This window comes from Microcaecilia unicolor, chromosome 1 (assembly GCF_901765095.1).
Source record: "Microcaecilia unicolor chromosome 1, aMicUni1.1, whole genome shotgun sequence".
In the NCBI taxonomy this organism is placed as follows: domain Eukaryota; kingdom Metazoa; phylum Chordata; class Amphibia; order Gymnophiona; family Siphonopidae; genus Microcaecilia; species Microcaecilia unicolor.
In genome coordinates, this window is record NC_044031.1 from 686,228,529 (window position 1) to 686,252,285 (window position 23,757).

At 43.4% G+C, this 23,757-nt stretch overlaps 1 protein-coding gene across 1 annotated transcript in view; it reads left to right on the forward strand.

Moving 5' to 3' along the window:
- The first annotated feature begins 12,436 nt into the window (after positions 1-12,436).
- Positions 12,437-23,757, forward strand: part of CIB2 (calcium and integrin binding family member 2) — a 127,764-nt gene continuing 116,443 nt past the window's right edge. Inside the window, exon 1 of the mRNA XM_030190388.1 lies at positions 12,437-12,818. Within this exon, the coding sequence (XP_030046248.1) occupies positions 12,768-12,818 (51 nt within the window). The 5' untranslated portion in view covers positions 12,437-12,767. The remainder of the gene's footprint in view (positions 12,819-23,757) is intronic.

The following is a 23,757-nucleotide window of genomic DNA, read 5'->3' on the forward strand; positions in this document are numbered from 1 at the left end:
GAAAAAGGGTTAAAACTCATTTGTTTCAGAAATTTGTTTTACATCAAAATCTTGAGTGTGGCTAATATTTAACTATCTTTTATTCCCAGAAGACTGTTCTGGTCTCTTTGTTTATGTAATTCGCTCTGAACTGTAAGTTACTAGCAGGATATAAGACCAATTTATTATTATTATTATTATTATTATTATTATTATTATTATTATAAGAACCGGCATGTTTTCTGTAGCTGGCCCTAATGAGTGGAATAAGCTGTCTTTAGTACTGAAGTCACAGCAGAATGTCACATCCTTTAAACTGATGCTGAAATGTTATTTACTAAATCAAATCTATGAACTGCCAGGATTTGTTCACGTCTTTTGATCTTACTTTACTGAATATTTGTGTTTGTTCAGTTGCTTGTTAAATGTATTTTAATTGTGTATGTTGATTTGTTATCCACCTTGGATAGTTATAAATAATAAAGACATGAACAAACATTTCTCTGGTCACATTGTTTGTTTAGTGAAACAGCTTCTCTACCACTCTTCAAAAATAAAAAAAATCAAAGCGGATTACAATAATATAAACTCACTCATAAAATAGGGGAAAAAATAGTTAATAGAGAAGAAAAAAGCAAAAAAAAAAAATGGTGATGCTATCAATTTATGTCTGTTTGCCTGTTATCCATCATACACTAGCACTACTATTCTGAAAAAATTCAATTATGTTTCTGGAAAGACCAAAGAAAAATAAGTTTTCAGACCAGACTTAAATCACCTAAAATTCACCTCAGATTCTATGGCAATGAATTCCATAATGCTGGGGCCAGATAATGCTTTAGCTAAAAGGGGGAATTGAAAGGCGGTGTTTGACTTGACCCTCACCCCGGGACTGGGAGCTAGACAGCACCGAAACAACATTTCCAACTTAGATCAGTCCGAGGAGCAGGAGTGACATCCTGAGCTGGTAATCAAATTCAGCTTTACAGCATAAAGCATTCTAACCCCAGGTGATTAGCTTATGTTTACCAGACAGGTTATCTGTATTTTATACCTTGCTGATTGCCATTATCCGAGCATAAATGAAGATACTTGGCAGACAGAACTTAAACTATGTATTGATCAGATGCCAGATCAGAGTAACCTTTAACCAGGCTGGGTGGTTCTATCGCACTTATTAGAAAGGTTGCCAACATCAATACTAGATTTTTGTTGATGTAATTATTGGGAAGGAGAACAAGCAAATACAAATATTTCTCTGTCCTTCTGGCTCCCACTGAATTCCCAAACCCCCAAGTAATGCGCAGTTTAATAGAACAGGACTGGATTTGCCTGTTGGTAAAAATGGAGACACTCAGAAGCCCTGCTGCCTCATTCCACTTTTACCACTCACAACTCTGTCACATATGAAGGCAAGATCTCCCGATTGTGGAGGGAGAGAGGGAGGGGAATTAGAAGGGGGGCTATGAGTCTCTGCTTCTGGAGGGTGGGAAGGAAGGATGGGACAGTAACAGTATATAAAATAATGAGTGGAGTGGAACAGGTGGATGTGAAGCGTCTATTCACGCTTTCCAAAAATACTAGGACTAGGGGGCATGCGATGAAACTACATTGTAGTAAATTTAAAACAAATTGGAGAAAATGTTTCTTCAACCAATGCATAATTAAACTCTAGAATTCGTTGCCGGAGAACGTGGTGAAGGCAGTTAGCTTAGCAGAGTTTAAAAAGACGGTTTCCTAAAGGACAAGTCCATAAACCACTACTAAATAGACTTGGGAAAAATCCACAATTCCAGGAATAACATATATAGAATGTTTGTACATTTGGGAAGCTCGCCAGGTGCCCTTGGCCTGGATTCGCCGCTGTCGTGGACAGGATGCTGGGCTCGATGGACCCTTGGTCTTTTCCCAGTGTGGCATTACTTATGTACATTGACTGGGACCTGGAAGTTAACTAGGCAAAGGCTAATATTCAGATCAGTGCCTGGTTAACTTTGGGGTCCTTTTACTAAGGTGCGTTAACAGATTTAGCGTGCGCTAAATGATAAGACACCCATATGAATATAATGGGCTTCTTATCATGAAACGCATGCTAATCATTAGCGCATGCTAAATCTATAAGTGCACCTTAGTAAAAAGGACCCCAAAGTTAGGACAGCCTTTTTTCTGTCCTAACTGGGGCCCTTTTACTAAAGGGTTGCTGCGCATGTGCCAATCCGGAATTACCGCTGAGCTACAGCAGGAGCCCAGCGGTAGTTCCCACCCCCAGTGCGCCATTTCTGGTGCTACAAAAATATTTTCTATTTTTGTAGCTTCGGTGCTTACCGCCAGGTTAGCGTGGGAGCCCTTACTGCCGCCTCAATGGGTGGCGGTAAGTGCTTCCCCCTAAAATGGCTATGTGGCAAGTGGTTCACTTACTACACCACCATTTGTATGCCAGAAAAAAAAGATAGCCTTTTAACCTGTTGGGGTAAAAGGGGGCCTCAGTGCATGTCTAAAACATGCGCTGACCCTAGTGCACGCCCCCTTTTACCGCAGCTTAGTAAAAGGACCTCTTTATGCAGTTGCTCATCCTGTTAGTGGACTTAAAATCACTGCTAACTGGCTGCTTCTGCTTCACCCTAACGCCACCCCCAGACCACCCATAAGCAGGCCGGGTTTGGCATGAGCGGTTAGAGGGGATACTCAGTGGCACTTGAGTTGCCATTCCTGGTGGCAAACTTCGAACCCACTAGAAAGGTAATATTTCTGGTCTACCCTTTGACTCTGCTGGTCTCCTGAAGGAGGCTTGAGCTGGAAGAATAAACATTGCCTCAACCAGAATTAGTCACTGCTTCCTGGGATCAGCCTCGGAACTGCCACTCAAAGGTCATAAGGCTTATCAGACTTCTTCTAGTGTGTAGGTAGTCAGGAACATTTCTATGACTTTGTGAAGTGCAGAGTCAGATCAGTTTGCTACTCTGATTTTTTTGTTTACTTTATAATCATTGGTAGTTAAGAACGGATTTACTGCTCAGTGTATAAGAGCTAGCTATACCCTATGCTTTTGCTGTTTATGGAATACTGGGGTTTTTTTCTGAAAGTTTCTTACTTGTAGTCTCCTCCTTATCAGCAGGTACAGAGTTAAGGGACCAGGGGCCAGCGGACAGGTGTGATCATTACCCTAGTTGTATACACCCCTGACACTCCCACAATGTGATGATTATAAACCTCCCTCTAGCAGTTTTTCCTTTTTGAGTTTTAAATTTGCATGGAAATATGACTGTATGATACAGGTCCTCTTACCAAACTGCCATAGCAATTCCCGGTGCGGCAATTGCTAGAGCAGTTTGGTAAAGAGGTCCTTTATAAAGCAGTGGATTTTCCAAGTTAAGCAGCATAAAATGTATGGTACTGTTTTGGGAACTTGCCAGGTATTTGTGACCTGGATTGGCCACTGTTGGAAACAGGACACTGGGATTGATGGACCTTCGATCTGTCCCACTATGGCAACGCTTATGTTCTTATAACTGAAAATTTCCTCCTTCTCTTTTTATTAAGGACCTCTTTTACCAAACCACGCTAGTGATTGCCACACTGACATGAACCCCCAGCCAGGTTCTGGCTGGTTGTTTCCCGAGGACTGGGTTGAAAACCTCTGATATAATGGGATCTCGGGGGTGGGGAGGTGTTGAAGGTATAAGAAGTGTCATGGTTTACTGCTATGGATTTACAGCCTGCTTCACTGACACAGTCTACTCAGTAATTACTGTGGATTCTTTTGGATTCATATTAGGTAAATGAGACCAGCGTTTCGAATTTGCATGTTCTGCTTCAGGATCACTGGACAAACAATTCCCGCTCAGTTTTGCCAGCAGATGTAACAGTTGCTGCCGTTGAGATTGACTAATATTGAGCTAAGTCTATTTAATCATTGATTGACTAAGTTTAAAAAGTTTGTCAAAGAACTACAAAGAAATATCCTATACGGAGGTTTTTCTGGCCGATGATGAGGAAGTCCAACTCCTTATTGACTTGTCTATATGTCAAGGGGTTTCTCGAGGCCTTTTCCTCCGAAGATTAACAAGTGTATTTGCTACTAATATTGAGTACCTCTTACTTATTTACATTTACTTGATTGATTTAGGTATCTCACCCCCACATTTATCGTTGAGTGTAGTATGACATATGGTAGACATTAGCACAGGTCTATTCTGCTACTGTGTGGTAACAATTGTGCTGGCTGTTCTTTGGTTCTTTTCAGAAATCAATGCAAGTGAAATTTGATTAATGCATGTGTAATTTTTAAAACATATAAATCAACACAAATCAATGTACATAAATAAACTCAGTTTTGTGGGCACTCTTATGCACATAAAATATCTTGAAATAAAATTGGAAACCAAATGCAGTATATCTCTAGATTTATGACACTTACTGTTCATGTTATGAGCTAGGACAACATTTGAGTATGAATAGAAAGTTAGATGTCTGTTGTTTGAATGGAAATAAGGTGGAATATGGGTTAGAATAACTACTAAATGGTCTTATTTCAACTCCTGCAGCTGAGACAGAGACCAGGAACCAGGGAGAGTGCTGCACCATTCCCTCAGCCCTGCAATGCCGCCGGGGGCATAATGCTGCCTAGAGGGAGGCATTTGGGTGCTGCTAAGCATGATACACTGAGGCAGGGACTCCAGGGCTGCACCTTGGGATATTTAAGTGTGGGTAGCAAGAACAGCAGTTGGCACATGCCAGGTTCGAGGCAGCACAGGACAGAGTGGCTTGTGCACCAGGGAACCTTCCTCTGCTCCCTCGTGCTCAGTGTCTGCTGTACCTTCAATGCAGCAGCCAGAACATGGATTATTTTGGGGAGATAATCAGATTTAACCAGATAAATGGAGGAATAGGAAGCTGAAGGTGTCAGTCAATGAAATTTGGGAACAGAAGAACTGCATTGAGCTACTGTAAGATTTTTCATATTTGGCAAAAGATGAAGCTTACAATTTGCGATCCAGCCGTATGTTCGTACTAGAGAATTATGTACTTCCCTTTGGAAGTGTCAAATAAATAAATAAAGGGACATTAACCCATTGTGAGTTTTTCATACGCAGGGCTCAAAATATTGACATTTGTTTCTCTGTCTTTTTGACAAGAACCTGATTATCTCTATTTTGTAAGAGGTTGGACACCTACCTGTCTGGTAAAACTTTTAACTAAGCAATTCGAATTAAGATGTTTTAGTGGTTTTTAAAATTTTGTTTATTATAAGTGTGATTATTAATTATGTATGTATATGCTGTAAACTGCTTAATAATAATGTAATAAGTGGGTTAGAAATAAATGAAACGAAATGATGACTACAGGGCTCCCGTGCCTGCAAATGGAAGAGGCACATACAGCGGGGGGGGGGGGGGGGGCATGACACATCAGCACTGATGCACTGTCCGGGGGGGGGGGGGGGGGGTTCTCTGATGCTTCTTGTTGACTGTTAAATTGGTTTCTTAAAACAGAAAGCCTGGCAATGGGTGGAGCAGAGATGGGGAGAGCCCTTTGACAACACATCACTAGTCATCAGCTTTTTGCTAGTAAACAGATCAAACAGAAACATCATAAAAATTAAAAGACAGATTGAAAGCTTTTGATTTTGTTAGGTGTTGTATGTTCTGGACTGTTTGGATAGATGACTACCCTGGATCCTGTTTCATTCTGCACATGCCAAGTCCAGGTCCCCTGACAACACTAGGATCAGCTCCTAAAGGAAGCATCCGCTTCTGTCTCTGAAATACTATTCTGCTATACAGTATGCTAAATGAAGAGCTGTATCCCCCACCCCTGCAAACAGATAGGAGCAGAAAAGCTTAATAATTGGTGCCAAGCAGGCAAAAAAGCCAAAACTTTAGACTAACAAGTGATCTGATAAACCATCACTGTATTTTTCTGAAGGAAACTCCTCTCCCTCCCACCCCCACTTTCTCGTCTTCGTGTCAAGGAGAGGTGAAAAAAAACAAAAGACAGTTTACAGGCAGAAAACAGAGTTGGAGAAAATCAAGAAAATAAAGCAGTATGGTAAAAAAAATATTTAATAATGTTTAAAGGCTCATTCTCAAACCACGTAGACTTACAAATTTACATAAGTTATTATGGGGCTCATTTTTAAAGTACTTATATATACAAAATACCATAGTAACCTATGGTACTTTATGTATATAAGGGGCCCTTTTAGAAACGTGCATAGGGCCTTCACAAGTTCAGCATATGCCAAATTGGCATTACCAACCTGCTACCACATGCCCTGGGCAGTAATTCTGAATTTGGCACATGCCGAAAACATGCGGTAGAAAATATTTTCCATTTTCTACCGCATGGCGCTTACCTTGCGGTAAACAGCAGTGGGTGTGTGCTGCATGCCTACTACCCTGGTAGTGCGTGAGACCTTACCACTAAGTAAGATCTCAGGGTGAAAATGGACACGTGCTAGTTTTTATTTTGCTGCACGTCCATTTTCCTGCTCCATAAAAAAGGCCCCTTTTAATGAGGACTCTCAAATTTAATTGTCAACATTTCAAAATGTCCAGCAATGAAATTCCTTTCTGCAGTTCTAAAACTCTGTTGAGCAAACGGGCATTCCCACATGACTCACATAGCATTTGTTTTAGGCAGTTTAGGAAATGCAGAAAGGAACTGACTAAAATTTCATTGCTGAATGTTTGAAATTTTGACTTCATATATCCCTGAAGGAGGCACATACTGAAGCATGGCTGTGTCAGGCAGATGACTCTTGTACTAGCAAATGAATGAACTATACATTATTAAAGTTTTTTTTATCATACTGCTTTGTTTTCTTGATTTTTTTTCCAACTTTTTTCTGCCTCTCTTCTTAGCTTGTGTTTTCCAGAACTGAGTCAGCCAGTCTCGTAGAGCCTTTCACTTTGTCTGCACTGAGAATACAAAATTCATGTTTCAGTAGATAATTAAAACAAACAAGATCATTGATTCCTCTTTAATTATTGTTTCTTATCATTTTGGGGGAATGGGAGACCAGCAATTTCCTACTACTTCTTTTGGTCTTCAGATTTGCACCCCCCACCCAAGTATTATATAGTTAAACTCATATGAAAACATGACCCCTAGTGGTAGTATCATGAGACTTCCACTAGGGGTCACTTGTGCCATTTTGGAAGAAGACACCAGCAAGGGCAGGAGCACCTGAGAATCACTCTGACAGGATGGTGGGGTGGCCACTAGGAGAGACCTTAGGTTTGGGGGGTGTGGTTGTGGATGGCACAAGGGAGGAGCTCAAAAGTGGTTATCTGCCTTGGGGGGGGGGGGGGGAGCTCCAGTAACTGCTTTTAATGATGGGTGCTGGTCCCTTTAAGTGGTGGCCTGAGAGCATCAAGCTACAGCTTGATGCTCCAATGTACCAGACAGTATAACAAAGCAGCGTTATTATTTTTCCACAGGAGTCAGCAACCTGCAGTACTGAGATTATGCAGGTTGGTGACTCCAGTGGTAAATCAAAGTGTGGTAAAAGCACAGCATTATCTTTTAGACCCCTGACATTCATAAAGAATTCAACGTATTATAAAGGGGATGGGATGACTTTCCCTTTGAGGAAAGGCTGAAGTGGCTAGGGCTCTTCAGCTTGGAGAAAAGATGGTTGTAATTAAACTATGGAATTCATTGCCAGAGAATGTAGTTAAAACAGTTAGCTTAGCAGGGTTTAAAAAAGGTTTGGATAATTTCCTGAAAGAAAAGTCCATAAGCCATTATTAAGATGGACTTGAGGAAAATCCACTGCTTATTTCTAAGATAAGCAACATAAAATATATTGTACTGTTTTAGGATCTTGCCAGGTACTTGTAACCTGGATTGGCCACTGTTGGAAATAGGATGCTGGACTTGATGGACCTTCGATCTGTCCCAGTATGGCAACATCTATGTTCTTATATGATGGAGGTCTATAAAATAATGAGTGGAGTGGAATAGGTAGACATGAATCGCTTGTTTACTCTTTCCAAAAATACTAGCACTAGCAATGAAGCTACAAAGTAGTAAATTTAAAACAAATCAGAGAAAATATTTTTTCACACAACTTGTAATTAAACTCTGGAATTAGTTGCCAGAGAATGTGGTAAAAGCAGTTAGCTTAGTGGGGTTTAAAAAAGGTTTGGATAACTTCCTAATAGAAAAGTCCATAAACCATTATTAAGATGGATTTGGGAAAATCCATTGCTTATTTCTAGGATAAGCAACATAAAATGTGTTGTATTGTTTTGGGATCTTGCCAGGTACTTGTGACCTGGATTGACCACTGGTGGAAACAGGATACTGGACTTGATGGACCTTTGGTCTGTCCCAGTATGGCAATGCTTATATTCTTATTTGCATTCACAACCTATCTAGTAGTTGAAGGCGTAATTTGGAATCATCTGCATTCTGTTTTCTCTTTATTAAAATGTACCTTAGCTACTTCAGCCTTTTTGAGAACTTCTCGATCAGGATATTCTAATATTCTTTGAAGATACCTCTTTCTAACCAATGTATTTTGAGTGACGATCAGCTTTTTGGCATAAACTATTTTAAAAGGAATCCTGTTCAGAAGGAATGGATCCTAAGGAGCTTAGCTGAGATTGGGTGGCAGAGCCGGTGGCGGGAGGTGGGGAGAGTGCTGGGCAGACTTATACGGTCTGTGCCAGAGCCGGTGGCGGGAGCGGGGCTGGTGGTTGGGAGGCGGGTATAGTGCTGGGCAGACTTACATGGTCTGTGCCCTGAAAAGGACAGGTACAAATCAAAGTAGGGTATACACAAAAAGTAGCACATATGAGTTTATCTTGTTGGGCAGACTGGATGGACCATGCAGGTCTTTTTCTGCCGTCATCTACTATGTTACTATGTTACTATGTAAAAGATGGTGCTGTCAGTGGCGTTCCTAGCCTCGACGGCACTCGGGGCGGATTGCCGATGCGCCCCCCCCCGGGTGCACGCTGCTGGGGGGGTGCCGCAGCGTGCGCCTGTCTGCTCCCAGTTCGCTACGCTCGCTAAATTCTCTCATTCGCTGCAGCTCCCTCCCTCTGCTCCGGAACAGGAAGTAACCTGTTCCGGGGCAGAAGGAGGGAGCTGCTGCAGCGAACGAGAGAATTTAGCGAGCGTAGCGAACTGGGAGCAGACAGGCGTGCGCTGCGGCACCCCCCCAGCGGCGTGCACCCGGGGTGGACCGCCCCCCCCCCCTTGGTATGCCACTGGGTGCGGTAGTTCGCTGCCCTTTCCATGAAGAAGTAACCTGAGGAAATACTTCTTCATGGAAAGGGTGGTGAATTTGTGGAACAGCTTCCCAGTGGAAGTACTAGAGATGAAAACAGTATCTGAATTCAAGAAAGCTTGGGACAAGTACATAGGATCTCTAAGGGAGTGATATGGAGAGTAGACGGCATGGATGGGCAGACTGGATAGGCCATATAGTCTTTATCTGCCTACATTTTTCTCTGTTTCTATTATAAAAGCTGTATTTCTCCTTATTAAAATGTTAGTGTCAGCATAAGAACATAGAATAGACATACTGGGTCAGACCAAAGGTCCATCCAGCCCAATATCCTGGTTTCCAACAGTGGTCAATCCAGGTCACAAGTATCTGGCAGAAACCCAAACAGTAGCAACATTCCATGCTACCTACCCCAGGAAAGCAGTGGCTTCCCCATGTCTATCTCAATAGCAGACTAAATAGCAGCTGGGTTCTTTCCTGGTTAAGGAAGAAGCCATCCTTCTCAAAATAGGCTCCTCTTTCCCCTAAATTTTGTCCAGTTCCTATGTCTTTGAAGGTCTCATTTGTATGTGTGTGTGCATAGATATATATCTCCTTCAGCATCTCCTACTCACTATTGTAGCCTCCAGAGACTAGACTTGTTCTGAAGGCCAGAAGCTCTTTGCCCCAGCTGCACACATACTACCTCTCATTAATTGGTAGATAATCATACATATGGCACTTGGTGAAAAAGACTGAAAAGCTCCATCTCACTTCTGGACTGCAGCCTACACTTTAGCATATGTTAAAAAAAAAGTATTATTTATTTATTTTCTAGGTTTATATCCAGACTTCTCAAAGAGGTTTACAAGAACAGTAATCATCACATTAACATTAACTGACCGACTACATACATAAATTCTCAATACTACATGAATCACAATCAGGATTCCAACCCCACCACAGCACTGAAACAGTGCTAACCACCCTCCTGGCCAAATTCAAAGAGGAAATAGCAACAGGCAAAAGTATACTTCTCCTCCAATTTGACATGTCCAGTGCATTCGACATGGTGAACCATAGTATACTGCTCAGACTCCTAGACTACTTCGGGATTGGTGGAACCATACTTAGTTGGATTAAGGGTTTCCTAACCACCAGAACCTACCAAGTGAAAGTGAACTCTACCATATCATCACCCTGGAAGGCAGATTGCGGAGTACCTCAAGGATCACCACTATCACCGATCCTTTTCAACCTGATGATGACCCCATTAGCCAAGTCCTTATCCACCCAGGCCCTTAACCCATTCATCTATGCAGACGATGTCACAATATACATCCCTTTCAAACATGATCTGACAAAAATCACCAATGAAATTAACCAGCTTCCACATCATGAACTCATGGGCAAATGCATTCCAACTAAAACTCAATACAGAAAAAACTCACTGCCTCATCCTCTCATCCCAATACAACATGAATATACTCACAAACCTAGCCACCCTGGACTACGCCCTTCCCGTTTCAGATAGCCTGAAAATCCTTGGTGTCACAATCGACCGAAACCTCACACTCGAGACCCAAGTTAACTCTACAATCAAGAAAATGTTCCACTCAATGTGGAAACTTAAACGCGTGAAACCATTCTTCCCGAGGGCAACTTTACGCAACCTGATACAATCAATGGTATTAAGCCATGCTGACTATTGCAATGGACTTTATGCGGGATGTAAAGAACTACTCATAAAGCAACTACAGACTGCTCAAAACACAGCAGCCAGGCTTATCTTTGAAAAATCGCGATTCGACAGTGCCAAACCCCTACGAGAAAAACTGCACTGGCTCCCAATCAAAGAACGTATTACTTTCAAAATCTGCACCCTGGTCCACAAGATCATCTATGGTGAAGCCCCGAGTTATATGGCTGATCTCATAGACCTACCAACCAGAAACACAATTAGAACATCACGAACAAACCTAAGTCATCACCACCCTAGCTGCAAGGGACTCAAGTACAAATCAATTTACGGATCCAGCTTCTCCTACATAAGCATGCAACTTTGGAACGCATTACCGAAAGTCATAAAGACAGCGCAGGATCACCTCAACTTCCAGAAATCACTAAAGACCGATCTGTTCGAAAAGGCATACCCTACTGATCCAACTTAAATGCCTGAACTCAGCAACACAACAAAACCAAAACTTGCAATGAACAATATGTTACCCTTCTTCTCCAAATTCTCTAATGTGTCTGTAGCAATATCACTCTGTATTTGTCTTATCACCGGAGGTGGCTAACACCTCACAGTACTATGTAAGCCACATTGAGCCTGCAAATAGGTGGGAAAATGTGGGGTACAAATGCAACAAATAAAATAAATAAACATAAGATAAATAGATTTGAAATGCATAAAATGTATAATAAAATAGAGAAAGCACAACTATTTAAACAAATAGCCAGGGAATTCTCATCATGAGATCAAGCACTAACCTATTCCAAAGGTTTGGACCTAAACTGAAGACAGTTTTTTTTTATTATTTTACAGTTGTTAAATACACAGTACCAGGAATCTGAGTCAGCCAAGTCGCTAAAGCTATTTAGAAATGTTTGGGACAGGGGATGCTTAATAGAATTTCAAGTTCCCTTAAATTTATCTAGTGTATTTTAGTTAGTTTGTCCCTGACCTGCAGAACACTATAATTAGTCTTTTGCTAAAGGCGGTGGGATTACTCACTTGTGAATTATTTTGTTGTGAACAGAAAGTGAAGTTCTATAAACCAAATAATGTTCCTGGCCTGGGTGGCACATGGGGGAAGGAAGATGAAAATCAAATTCATGGTTCAATGATCAGTAAAACAGGGTTTGGTTTTATGGAGACCAAAACGGTATCATTATTTTTCATAAGGTGGGACTGATAGATAACTGAGAAAAACGTCTGTGATGTAATGGCAGTGAAGAGAAAGGTAAGATGGTATGTAACTTGAAAGGATGCATAAAAGTGCTTTTAGCTTCCGGGCTTTTCATGCATTTTTTTTTTTTTACAGGCAAACAAGATCTTGAGAAGTTAACATATGTATCAATGTTAATGAAACATTGTTGTTTAAAACCTCAGGTGTCGCGCTCTCTAGTGGTCGGAAACTGGTAATTCACAGTGAAGTTGCAGAGGGAGTGCCTGAATCTGCGCTGGGATGAAACCGTGGAGAGCGAGACAGCGAGAGGGAGCTGCAGATAGAGAGTTACTTCATATTGACAGATCATCACCACCCTTAGAAACTGTTCTTTATATTCGGGAACAGGAAAAAGGAAATACAGCTGTGGAGAATGTGAGAACTAGTCTTTTGACTGACTTCCTCTGGTCATCGTGTTTTATTAAATATCTTCAAACCTGGAGAGACATTGTTCTTTGCTTTCCTAACCGGATACCGAGCAGGCGAAATTCGATGCGGGGTCGGGCATTTCTTCTGCACGATCGCAACGTATAAATGCTCTAAATGCATATACTACAAAGGACTCCTCCAACTTCCAATGTGATGCATTTGTACAGAGGGAGAATTTCTAATCTAAGATGGGTAATAAGCAAACGATATTTACTGATGAACAGCTAGATGCCTATCAGGTAAGGAGAGTATATACTCTTTCTGTCCTTTAACGGACCAGGATTATACATGCTGACAATATGTTTTTTTTTTTTTTGATGTGCACTAGCAACGAAGATGAGATCTTTTGCTTTTCTGCCATTTAAAAAATAAATAAATATTTTTATCTGTTTAAATGCATTTTTTCCCGGTTTGTGTCTACAGCTATGCAGGCAGAGAAGTTAACCTGCGACGATGAATTGATTCCTGTTTCACTGTACATCACTCGCTATGGACAAGTGCTAGGCTCAGGCCCCCGTTTCAAAGAATCATAAAACACAATTACGGCAAACTTTTTGTCTGTGCTTCCCAATGAGATGTAAATGGCCTGTTGCCCTTTTATTTATTTGCCAGAGACACAGTATTTCATTTCTGCTGCTTTAATGGTGTGGTTTTGTCGGCGGCTATTAATTCTTCGCTTGTATGTGATGTGTTTGACGTTCTTAGGTTTGATATTCTGAAATTACGCTTTGTTGCCCGCTGATGGTAGCAATTAGGGACTTTTAAGCATAAACCGTAGTAGTGAGGTCTCACTGTTTCATCTCTAGGCTAATATTTAAGGCACCTTTGTTATCTCTATCCCACTACAATTCTCTTTAGGGGACAAAACTGGAAAAGGAAAAGAAAGGACGACTGCATTTATACAATGTTTTAATTATCTTCTCTCTTTTCCTTCTTTCTCTCGCATCCCCCAAAGCACATTTTATGCTATTCAGAAGATCTGTGCTCTGTGTTGTCACCTTAGTGAACCATCCTTCTTAAGCCATTATTCATGTCTCATCAAGCTGTAAATTGTAGAAAATTAAATTACAGTGTCAACAAATGAGGAATAGCATAAACTGACATAACAGGAACAAAACCAAAACCAAAACACATTTCAAGATGAGCAAGGCAACTGAAAGAAAACATCCCTGTCTGTTATTTCCTCACACATAGAGGAAACAAAGATACATCTCTTCAAAACATACATGTGCTCCAGGCTCCATAATTACTGCTGCCTACCCATTTTGTAAAATTGTCTTTTTTTACCCATCCTTTCACTGTGCGATTTTTATTTAGACCTTTTTAATATGTGCAAATTGATTATATGTGTGGTAATTCAGTTTTGCACCTATAAAAACGGTTGAGGTGCATTAATGAACCAAATGCATGATGATAAATGTGCCTCCCTAATCTTGTCAAAATAATGGCTGAAATGCTGCCCCTGGAACTGTGCCACCCCCAAACATCGGCTTGTGTTGCTGGTGCCTGGAGCTGTTGTGGGTTTTTTTTTACATATTTTTTTTTTAGCATGTAATAATTTTCTTACCCTCTTTGCCCCATCCCTACTAGGAGTGCAGGAAAGAATAACTTGAAACTTCTGCTTTGTTGCTTTTGGGGGGGGGGGGGGGGGGTGTTATCAAAGTGTGGTAAAAATCAGATTTTACTGCACCTTAGTGTACCACAGAAGTCTCATTGCTTGTGAACCACCTCACAAGCAGGAGCATTGGGCTTCAAAGCCATGGCCTGATGCTCCTGATCTGTATCTGAAAGGAGCTGGTGCTTGGTCAGAGAAGCTGCCGCCTTCCACCAGATGACAGCATGGCACCCTAAGGACTCTCCCCCTAGTCACACCTCCCCCAAAGCAAGACACCCTCACCTGGCAGGACCCTCCCAATAAAGTGTCCCCCAATCAGATGGGGGGGGGCTTCTTGCTTTGGGAGAGGGTCCTTCCAGGTGGTATATGTGTGATACTGTCATCTGGGGGCAGGGGCAGCTTCTGTGGCTGAACACCCATCCTTTTTAAATGTGGTCCAAGCGCTTGTGCCTTGGCTTTGCGGCCCAGTGCTCCCAGGAGGTTACAATAACCCCAGCTTTTTGCCGGGGTTATTTTTACAGCTATAACGCAGTATTCACCACAAGCCATGTTTTAGAATTTATATAGTAATGAGGTGTTTTGCATGCTTTGTATCTCCTTACAATGTAACCCACGGTACTGTTGAATACCCTGTGTTGCAGTAATATAACTGGCATTAATTCCCTTTAACACTCATTAAGGGGCAAATAAAGCACATTATAGCCATAACACAGCTTGCTAACTGCCCCCCCCCCCTTCAGTTACAAGCAGCGACTGTATAGGCACTGTCTGAATAACCTTCAGCTTTGAACGCTAATTAAAACTAGTTATAGAAATAATGCTTAAAGGTTTCACCAAGGTATAGTAAACATAATTTTAATTCATTGCTTATGAATGGAAAAAGCAGGGGTACCGTCTGCACTTTGCTCAGAATGACCCGAGTGTTGCAGTTCTCCATTTTAATACTTTGGAAGTGCTGCCTGAGTGCGAGTTCTCTGATCTCTTCATGCCTTTCATGGATACGAACAGGTCCTGTTATCCTTCCAGTGTCTGAGGTTTTTGTATTTGTGCACAAATATTACAATGTGGATTTAGATATTAGATTTAATTATTTGCCTTTTCAAACCAGAGCCCAGTATGAGTCACTGCCAGGATTAGTAAGTATGTCTTTGCCTAAAAGAGCAGCTTACAGTCTATCCCCCCGTTTACTAAGCTGCGCTAGTGACTGGCAGTGCGCTAATGCTGACACAGCTCAGTAAACAGGAGGGTACGTTTTGTACCCAAAGAAATAGAAGGTTAAGAAACCCTTTTACTAAAGCTTCACATGCACTAACAGAATCAGCGTACACTAAATGCTTACAAGTCCATTTTATGACCTATGGGCTTCTTAACACAGTTGTCACATTATTATGTCACTTATTTAAGGAGGAACTTACGTGATAATAGAATTCCTGGGGAGGGTGTAGGAAGACAGTTAAGATGCAGAGGAGTAGCCTCGTGAACAGTGCAGTGGCCTGGGGAACTGGGTTTGATTCCCACTGTAGCTCCTTGTGACTCTGGGCAAGTCCCTTAACCCTCCATTGCCCCAGGTACAAAAACATAGATTGTGAGCCCTCTAGGGACAGAGAAAGTACCTGCATATAAAGTGTACAGCGCTGCGTAGCGCTATAGAAATGATTAGTATTAGTAGTAGTATTCTTAGCATGTAGCACAGGCTAATTCTATTAGCGCGTGCTAAGCTTTCATAAAAGGCCCCTAAATAATGAACTGCATAATTACACAAATCGGTTCTTTTGTCTATAAGGCGTATGTTTACTAAGGTGCGCTAGAGGCGCGTTAGCGTTTTTAACACACGTTAATGGTTGATACGTGTTAAACGCTAAATGCGCCCATAGGAATGTATAGGCGCATTAGTGTTTAAATGTCTTAACTTTAAAGGCACGTTAAAAACGCTAACGCACCTTAGTAAACTTAGTAGCTCCAGAACTTACTACAAGAACAGTGCTGGGTAGACTTCTACGGTCTGTGCCCTGAGAAAGGCAAGGACAAATCAAACTCGGGTATACATATAAAGTATCACATACCATGTAAAAGGAGTTTATCTTGTTGGGCAGACTGGATGGACCGTACAGGTCTTTATCTGCCGTCATTTACTATGTTACTATGTTAAACATACCCCTAAGGGCCCTGTTTACTAAGCAGTGTTATAGGCACGTTAACGTTTTTAACACGCGTTAACCATGTACATGCATTAATCATTTATATGCCTACATGGTTTATGTGCTTACATGGTTAGCGCATGCGCTAAGTGTAGGCACGTTAAAAACACTAACACACCTTAGTAAACAGAGCCCTAAGTGTCTAGTAGCATAGAATATATTAAAACATGTGAATTTTAATGCAGGCCCCTTACTGTGAGAAATATAACTAGACCAGGGAGGTGTTAATTTTTTTTCTTTTTTTGTTGCATTACCATCGGCATTAATGTGCTAATATCTGGAACTTGATTTATATGTCATTGATTTGAATCATTGGCACAAGATAAGTAACATGAGGCCTATATTATCATACTTTAGTATATTGGTGTTATTGTACTGTATTACATGTGTTTGCTTATGTTACTGCAAATAGTAGTAGTGTTTTTATCATTTCATTTTTTCTTTTTTTTTTTTGCTTTTTAAAAAATGTCATGTTGTTTAGTATTTTCATTTTGTTTTCAAATAAACAACATGACGTTTTTAAAAAGGCAAAAAAAATGAAATGATAAAAACTTCTACTATTTGCTGTAATATAAGCAAACACATAATACAGTACAATAACACCAATATACTAAAGTATGATAATATAGGCCTCATGTTACTTATCTTGAACCAACCGCACAAAAAAAGCTGGTTCCCTGCTGCCACCAAAAAAAAGGTATCTTGATGAGCCCTCCCCCAATTCTCCCCCATCCCATCCTGGACTCTCTTACCCCAGTTAGAGGTGTTAAGTTTTCAAGGCAGTTCCTACCCCACTGAGGGCACCACTGCAAATGGCACTAATGGTATTTTCTTGTGTAATGCAGATTAAACCTGGTTTGCTGGTGCCATTTACAATTGCAGCAGCAGGTCAGGAGCATCAAAGGTTTGCTCCAGCCCATTGAATACTTAAAATGTACAAATGGTGTAGTGGAATCTGAGGGAGGGAATACAATATATATATATATATTTTTTTTTTTTTTGAGATTTCGTTAAGTTTCTCTTTCATTTCACTAAGGACAGTGTTTCTTTATGCATGAAACTACTACTACTACTAACTAGCATTTCTAAAGCGCTACTAGGGTTATGCAGTGCTGTACAATTTAAACATAGAGGGATGGTCCCTGCTCAAAGAGCTTACAATCTAAAAGACAAGAGAACAATCTAAAGACAAGTGAACAATCTAGAGGATGAGTGAACAGTTAATCTGATAGGGTGGATAGATTGGGGCATTCTATCTATCTCGAGCGGTTAGGCGCCGAAGGCAGCATTGAAGAGGTGAGTTTTACGCAGAGATTTGAAGATGGGTAGGGAGGGGGCATGGCGTATGGGTAAAGGAAGATTGTTCCAGGCATAGGGTGAAGCAAGGCAGAATGAGCGGAGCCTAGAGTTGGCAGTGGTGGAGAAGGGTACTGAGAGAAGGGCTTTGTCCTGTGAGAGGAGGTTACGGGCGGGAACATAGGGGGAGATGAGGGTGGAGAGGTAGTGAGGAGCCGCAGACTGAGTGCACTTGTAGGTAAGGAGGAGGAGCTTGAATTGTATGCGATATCTGATCGGAAGCCAATGAAGTGATTTGAGGAGAGGGGTGATATGAGTATATCGGTTTTGGTGGAATATAAGACGTGCTGCAGCGTTCTGAACTGATTGAAGGGGGGATAGATGGCTGAGTGGGAGGCCGGTGAGGAGTAAGTTGCAGTAATCAAGGTGAGAGGTAATGAGAGCGTGGACGAGAGTTCTGGTGGTGTGCTCAGAGAGGAAAGGGCGAATTTTGCTGATGTTGAAGAGGAAGAAGCGACAGGTCTTGGCAGTCTGTTGGATATGCGCAGCGAAGGAGAGGGAGGAGTCGAAGATGACTCCGAGATTGCGGGCAGATGGGACGGGGAGGATGAGGGTGTTATCAACAGAGATAGAGAGTGGAGGAAGAGGAGAAGTGGGTTTGGGAGGAAAGACGAGGAGCTCGGTCTTGGACATGTTCAGCTTCAGGTGGTGGTTGGACATCCATGCCGCGATGTCGGATAAACAGGCCGATACCTTGGCCTGGGTCACCACGGTGATGTCAGGTGTGGAGAGGTATAGCTGGGTGTCATCAGCATAAAGATGATACTGAAAACCATGAGAAAAGATCAGCGAGCCCAGGGAAGAGGTGTAGATTGAGAAGAGAAGGGGTCCAAGGACAGATCCCTGGGGAAATCCAACAGATAGTGGGATGGGAGTGGAGGAAGATCCATGGGAGTGTACCCTGAAGGTGCGGTGGGAGAGATAAGAGGAGAACCAGGAGAGGACAGGGCCTTGGAACCCAAAAGAGGATAGCGTGGCAAGAAGTAAATCATGGTTGACAGTGTCAAACGCGGCGGAAAGATCGAGGAGGATGAGGATGGAGTAATGACCTCTGGATTTGGCCAGGAGCAGGTCATTGCAAACTTTAGAGAGTGCTGTTTCTGTCGAGTGCAGAGGGCGAAAACCGGATTGAAGTGGATTGAGGATGTCATGAGAGGAGAGAAAATCAAGGCAGCGGCTGTGAACGGCGCGCTCAAGTAATTTGGAAAGGAAGGGTAAAAGAGAGATGGGGCGGTAGTTGGAGGGGCAGGTAGGGTCAAGTGAAGGTTTTTTGAGGAGAAGTGTGACAACGGCATGCTTGAAGGTGTCAGGGACAGTTGCAGTGGAGAGAGAGAGGTTGAGGATGCGACAGATGGCGGGGTGACAGTATCGGAGATGGTGTTGAGTAGGTTGGTGGGGATGGGATCAGAGGAACAGGTGGTGCATTTCGAGGAGGAAAGAAGGCGGGAAGTTTCATCCTCGGTGATCTCAGGAAAGGAGGAAAAGGAGACCTGGGTAGGTTGGTTGAGGGAGAGGGTTAAAGGGTGAAGGGGAGGTGGTGGTTTGGTCGTGAACTCAAGGTTGATCTTTTGCACTTTGTCGCGGAAATAGTCGGCCAGTGATTGAGGAGAGAGAGAAGGGGGAGTAGGAGCGGGGGGCAGTTTTAGGAGGGAGTTAAGGGTGGTGAAGAGACGACGAGGGTTGGAGCTGAGAGAATTGGTCAATTGGGTGTAATAGTCCTGTTTTGCACTGAATAGGGAGGAGTGGAGGGAGGATAGCATGAATTTGTAGTGGAGGAAGTCTGAAAGGGTACGAGATTTCCTCCAGAGACGCTCAGCGGATCGGGTGCAGGAGCGAAGGTAACGGATGCAAGGAGTCAGCCAGGGCTGGGGATTGGTGCGCTTTGTGGGACGGGAGATGGATGGCGCGAGGGTGTCCAAAGCAGAGGAGAGAGCGGTATTGTAAGCGGAGACCGCTTTGTCGACAGTTACGAAGGACGTGATGGAGGGGAGGAGATTAGAGATAGTAGATGATAGGGTGGAGGGGTCAATAGCCTGGAGGTTCCTGGAGGTGGTGGTTAAAGTTGGACGGGGTGGAGGGGGGGGGGTGAAGAAGTGTGAATGTGATCAGGTGATGGTCGGAGAGAGGAAGAGCTGAGACGTGGAAATTGGAGGGTGAGCCGGAGGAGGAGAGGACGAGGTCAAGACAATGTCCGTCACGGTGAGTAGGGGTGGTGGAGCACAGCTGGAGGTTGAAGGAGGATGTTAGGGTGAGGAACTTAGAAGTATGGGGGTCGGATAGGTCATCAGCATGTACGTTAAAGTCTCCGAGAATGAGGGACGGAGATGAGGGGTCAAGAAAGACAGAGAGCCAAGCATCAAAGTCGGTAAGGAATGAAGGGAAGGATTTATCCGGGGGGCGGTAAATGACTGCCACTCTGAGTGGTAGCGGGTAGAATAGCCGGATGGAATGGGCTTCAAAGGATGGGAAGCAGTGAGACTGCGGTAGGTGGAGGGGTTGGAAACTACAGGAGGGTGATAGTAGTAGCCCAACGCCTCCGCCGCGGCCAATTGGGCAGGGCGTGTGGGAGAAGAGATAGCCTCCATGGCAGAGGGCTGCAACTGAGGCAGAGTCTTCCGGGGAGATCCAGGTTTCGGTTAGGGCGAGCAGTTGAAGGGAGCGAGAGATAAAGAGATCGTGGGTGAGAGGCAGTTTGTTGCAGACTGAGTGGGCATTCCACAAGGCGCATGAGAAGGGGAGGGAGAAGGGGGGAAGGAGGGGAATAGAGACGAGATTGGAGACATCCCGGGATCGTTCACAAGGATAGGATGGGGACAGGTGGGGGGGACCTGGATTAGGGTTAATGTCTCCTGCGGTTAGCAGGAGGAAGAGCAAGAGAGTGCGGAGGAGGGTGGGGGAGGTCGGGCGACGAAGGCGACGAAGACGGGGTGTACTTAGGAGGAAAGGGGATGGGTTAATGGCAGGAAGGAAGTGCCGAAGGTTGAGAGCCAGGAAGGAGGAGGGGGACAAGAGGGATGGTGAGGTGAGGGATGGAGGTGAATAGGGTATTGCGGTGGCGGGCAGGGTGGGAGGGCAGCGGGTAGTTCTAATGGTAGACAGTGGGAGTGGGGGGGGGGGGAAAGAAGATTAGGAAGGGACAGGGCAAGGAAGAGAACATGGACAGGAGCCATAGGTAGTGACTGAGGTGTAACAGGTGACTATATAGTGACTGAGGTGTTACATAAGTACATAAGTACATAAGTAATGCCATACTGGGAAAAGACCAAGGGTCCATCGAGCCCAGCATCCTGTCCACGACAGCGGCCAATCCAGGCCAAGGGCACCTGGCAAGCTTCCCAAATGTACAAACATTCTATACATGTTATTCCTGGAATTTTGGATTTTTCCAAGTCCATTTAGTAGCGGTTTATGGACTTGTCCTTTAGGAAACCGTCCAACCCCTTTTTAAACTCTGCTAAGCTAACCGCCTTCACCACTTTCTCCGGCAACGAATTCCAGAGTTTAATTACACGTTGGGTGAAGAAAAATTTTCTCCGATTTGTTTTAAATTTACTACACTGTAGTTTCATCGCATGCCCCCCTAGTCCTAGTATTTTTGGAAAGCGTGAACAGACGCTTCACATCCACCTGTTCCACTCCACTCATTATTTTATATACCTCTATCATGTCTCCCCTCAGCCGTCTCTTCTCCAAGCTGTATAGCCCTAGCCTCCTTAGTCTTTCTTCATAGGGAAGTCGTCCCATCCCCGCTATCATTTTAGTCGCCCTTCGCTGCACCTTTTCCAATTCTACTATATCTTTCTTGAGATGCGGCGACCAGAATTGAACACAATACTCAAGGTGCGGTCGCACCATGGAGCGATACAACGGCATTATAACATCCTCACACCTGTTTTCCATACCTTTCCTAATAACACCCAACATTCTATTCGCTTTCTTAGCCGCAGCAGCACACTGAGCAGAAGGTTTCAGTGTGTTATCGACGACGACACCCAGATCCCTTTCTTGGTCCGTAACTCCTAACGTGGAACCTTGCATGACGTAGCTATAATTCGGGTTCTTTTTTCCCACATGAATCACCTTGCACTTGCTCACATTAAACATCATCTGCCATTTAGCCGCCCAGTCTCCCAGTCTCGTAAGGTCCTCTTGTAATTTTTCACAATCCTGTCGCGATTTAACGAGTTTGAATAACTTTGTGTCATCAGCAAATTTAATTACCTCGCTAGTTACTCCCATCTCTAAATCATTTATAAATATATTAAAAAGCAGCGGTCCTAGCACTAACTACCCTTCTCCATTGTGAATACTGCCCATTTAACCCCACTCTCTGTTTCCTATCCTTCAACCAGTTTTTAATCCACAATAGGACATTTCCTCCTATCCCATGACCCTCCAATTTCCCCTGTAGCCTTTCATGAGGTACCTTGTCAAACGCCTTTTGAAAATCCAGATACACAATATCAACCGACTCCCCTTTGTCCACATGTTTGTTCACTCTTTCAAAGAATTGAAGTAAATTGGTCAGGCAAGATTTCCCCACACAAAAGCCATGCTGACTTGGTCTCAGTAATCCATGTTAAGCAGTTAACAGGTGTTAATGGGTGAGTATGTAATGACTGAGGTATTAAGCAGATAGATAGGGCTTGAAGCTAGGTTTTGGGTTGGCGATTAGGTAAGTCAATGGCTGAAAAGCTAGCAGGCAGGTAGGTAAGTCAATGGCTGAGCAGGCAGGTTGATTGGCTAGCAGGCAGGCAGGAACAGGTGATTGGCTAGCAGGCAGGTTGATTGGCTAGGGGTTGGATCAGGTGGATTGGAGCATGGTGGAGCAGATGGACCGGAACAAGCAGGCTGGAGCATATGGACTGGAGCGAGCAGGGGGATGCTGGGTCTGGCGGACTGGAACACGTTGGAGCAGCTGGACTGGAACACGCTAGAGCAGCTGGATCAGGCGGACTGGAACACGCTGGAGCTGATGGACTGGAACAAGCAGGCTGGAGCAGATGGATTGGAGGGAGCAGGGAGAAGCTGGGTCAGGCGGACTGGAACAAGTTGGAGCAGACGGACTGGAAGAGGCTGGGAGAAGATAGAGTAGACGGACTGGAACAAGCTGGAGCCGATGGACTGGAGCAGCCAGGGAGAAGCAGGATCGGGCAGGCTGGAGTAGATGAACCAGCAGGAAGAAGCTGGATCAGGTGCACCGGAACAAGCCGGAGCCGATGGACTGGAGCAGCCAAGGAGAAGCAGGATCAGGCAGGCTGGAGTAGATGAACAAGCAGGAAGTAGCTGGATCAGATGAACTGGAACAAGCTGGAGCCGATGGAACAAGCTGGAGCCGATGGACTGGAGCAGCCAGGGAGAAGCAGGATCAGGCAAGCTGGAGTAGACGAACAAGCAGGAGGAAGTTGGATCAGATGAACTGGAGAACCTGGAGAATCTGGTCAGGTGCAGGAATCTGTATCTTATACGCTTTCCTAACATTGTTATTATTTATTATTTATTGCATTTGTATCCCACATTTTCCCACCTATTTGCAGGCTCAATGTGGCTTACAGAGTGTGGATATGACATACTTTCTATTTCAGCTCTGACTATGCTTTAAGCACACTATTTAAACAACGTTCTCAAGGTTGCAGAACGTTCTATTCTACCTGTCTGCCTCTAGAATCTATTATTTTCCTCCCTAAAAAATAGAAGAGTCTGATGCCCTCTTTCAGAAGTTTCCCTGGTGATAGCTTGGGATTAACTACATTTTTAGAGACTTCAGTTGAGGCTTTACTGGTTCTTGTACCCTCATTGTGACTCTGGCTCTAGATCGCAACAGGTACTGGCTGCTTAAATTATTTTTATAGGCATTGAGATGAATTATTTTTGAATTTGACAGTTAGGGTATTATATAGACATAGACCTACTGTACCTAAATATTTATGACATTTGCAAGCCTGAAGGCTATTGAGGTAGTGTACAGTCAGATGCAGTAGGTATTTCCCTGTTCTTGGAGGGCAAAGA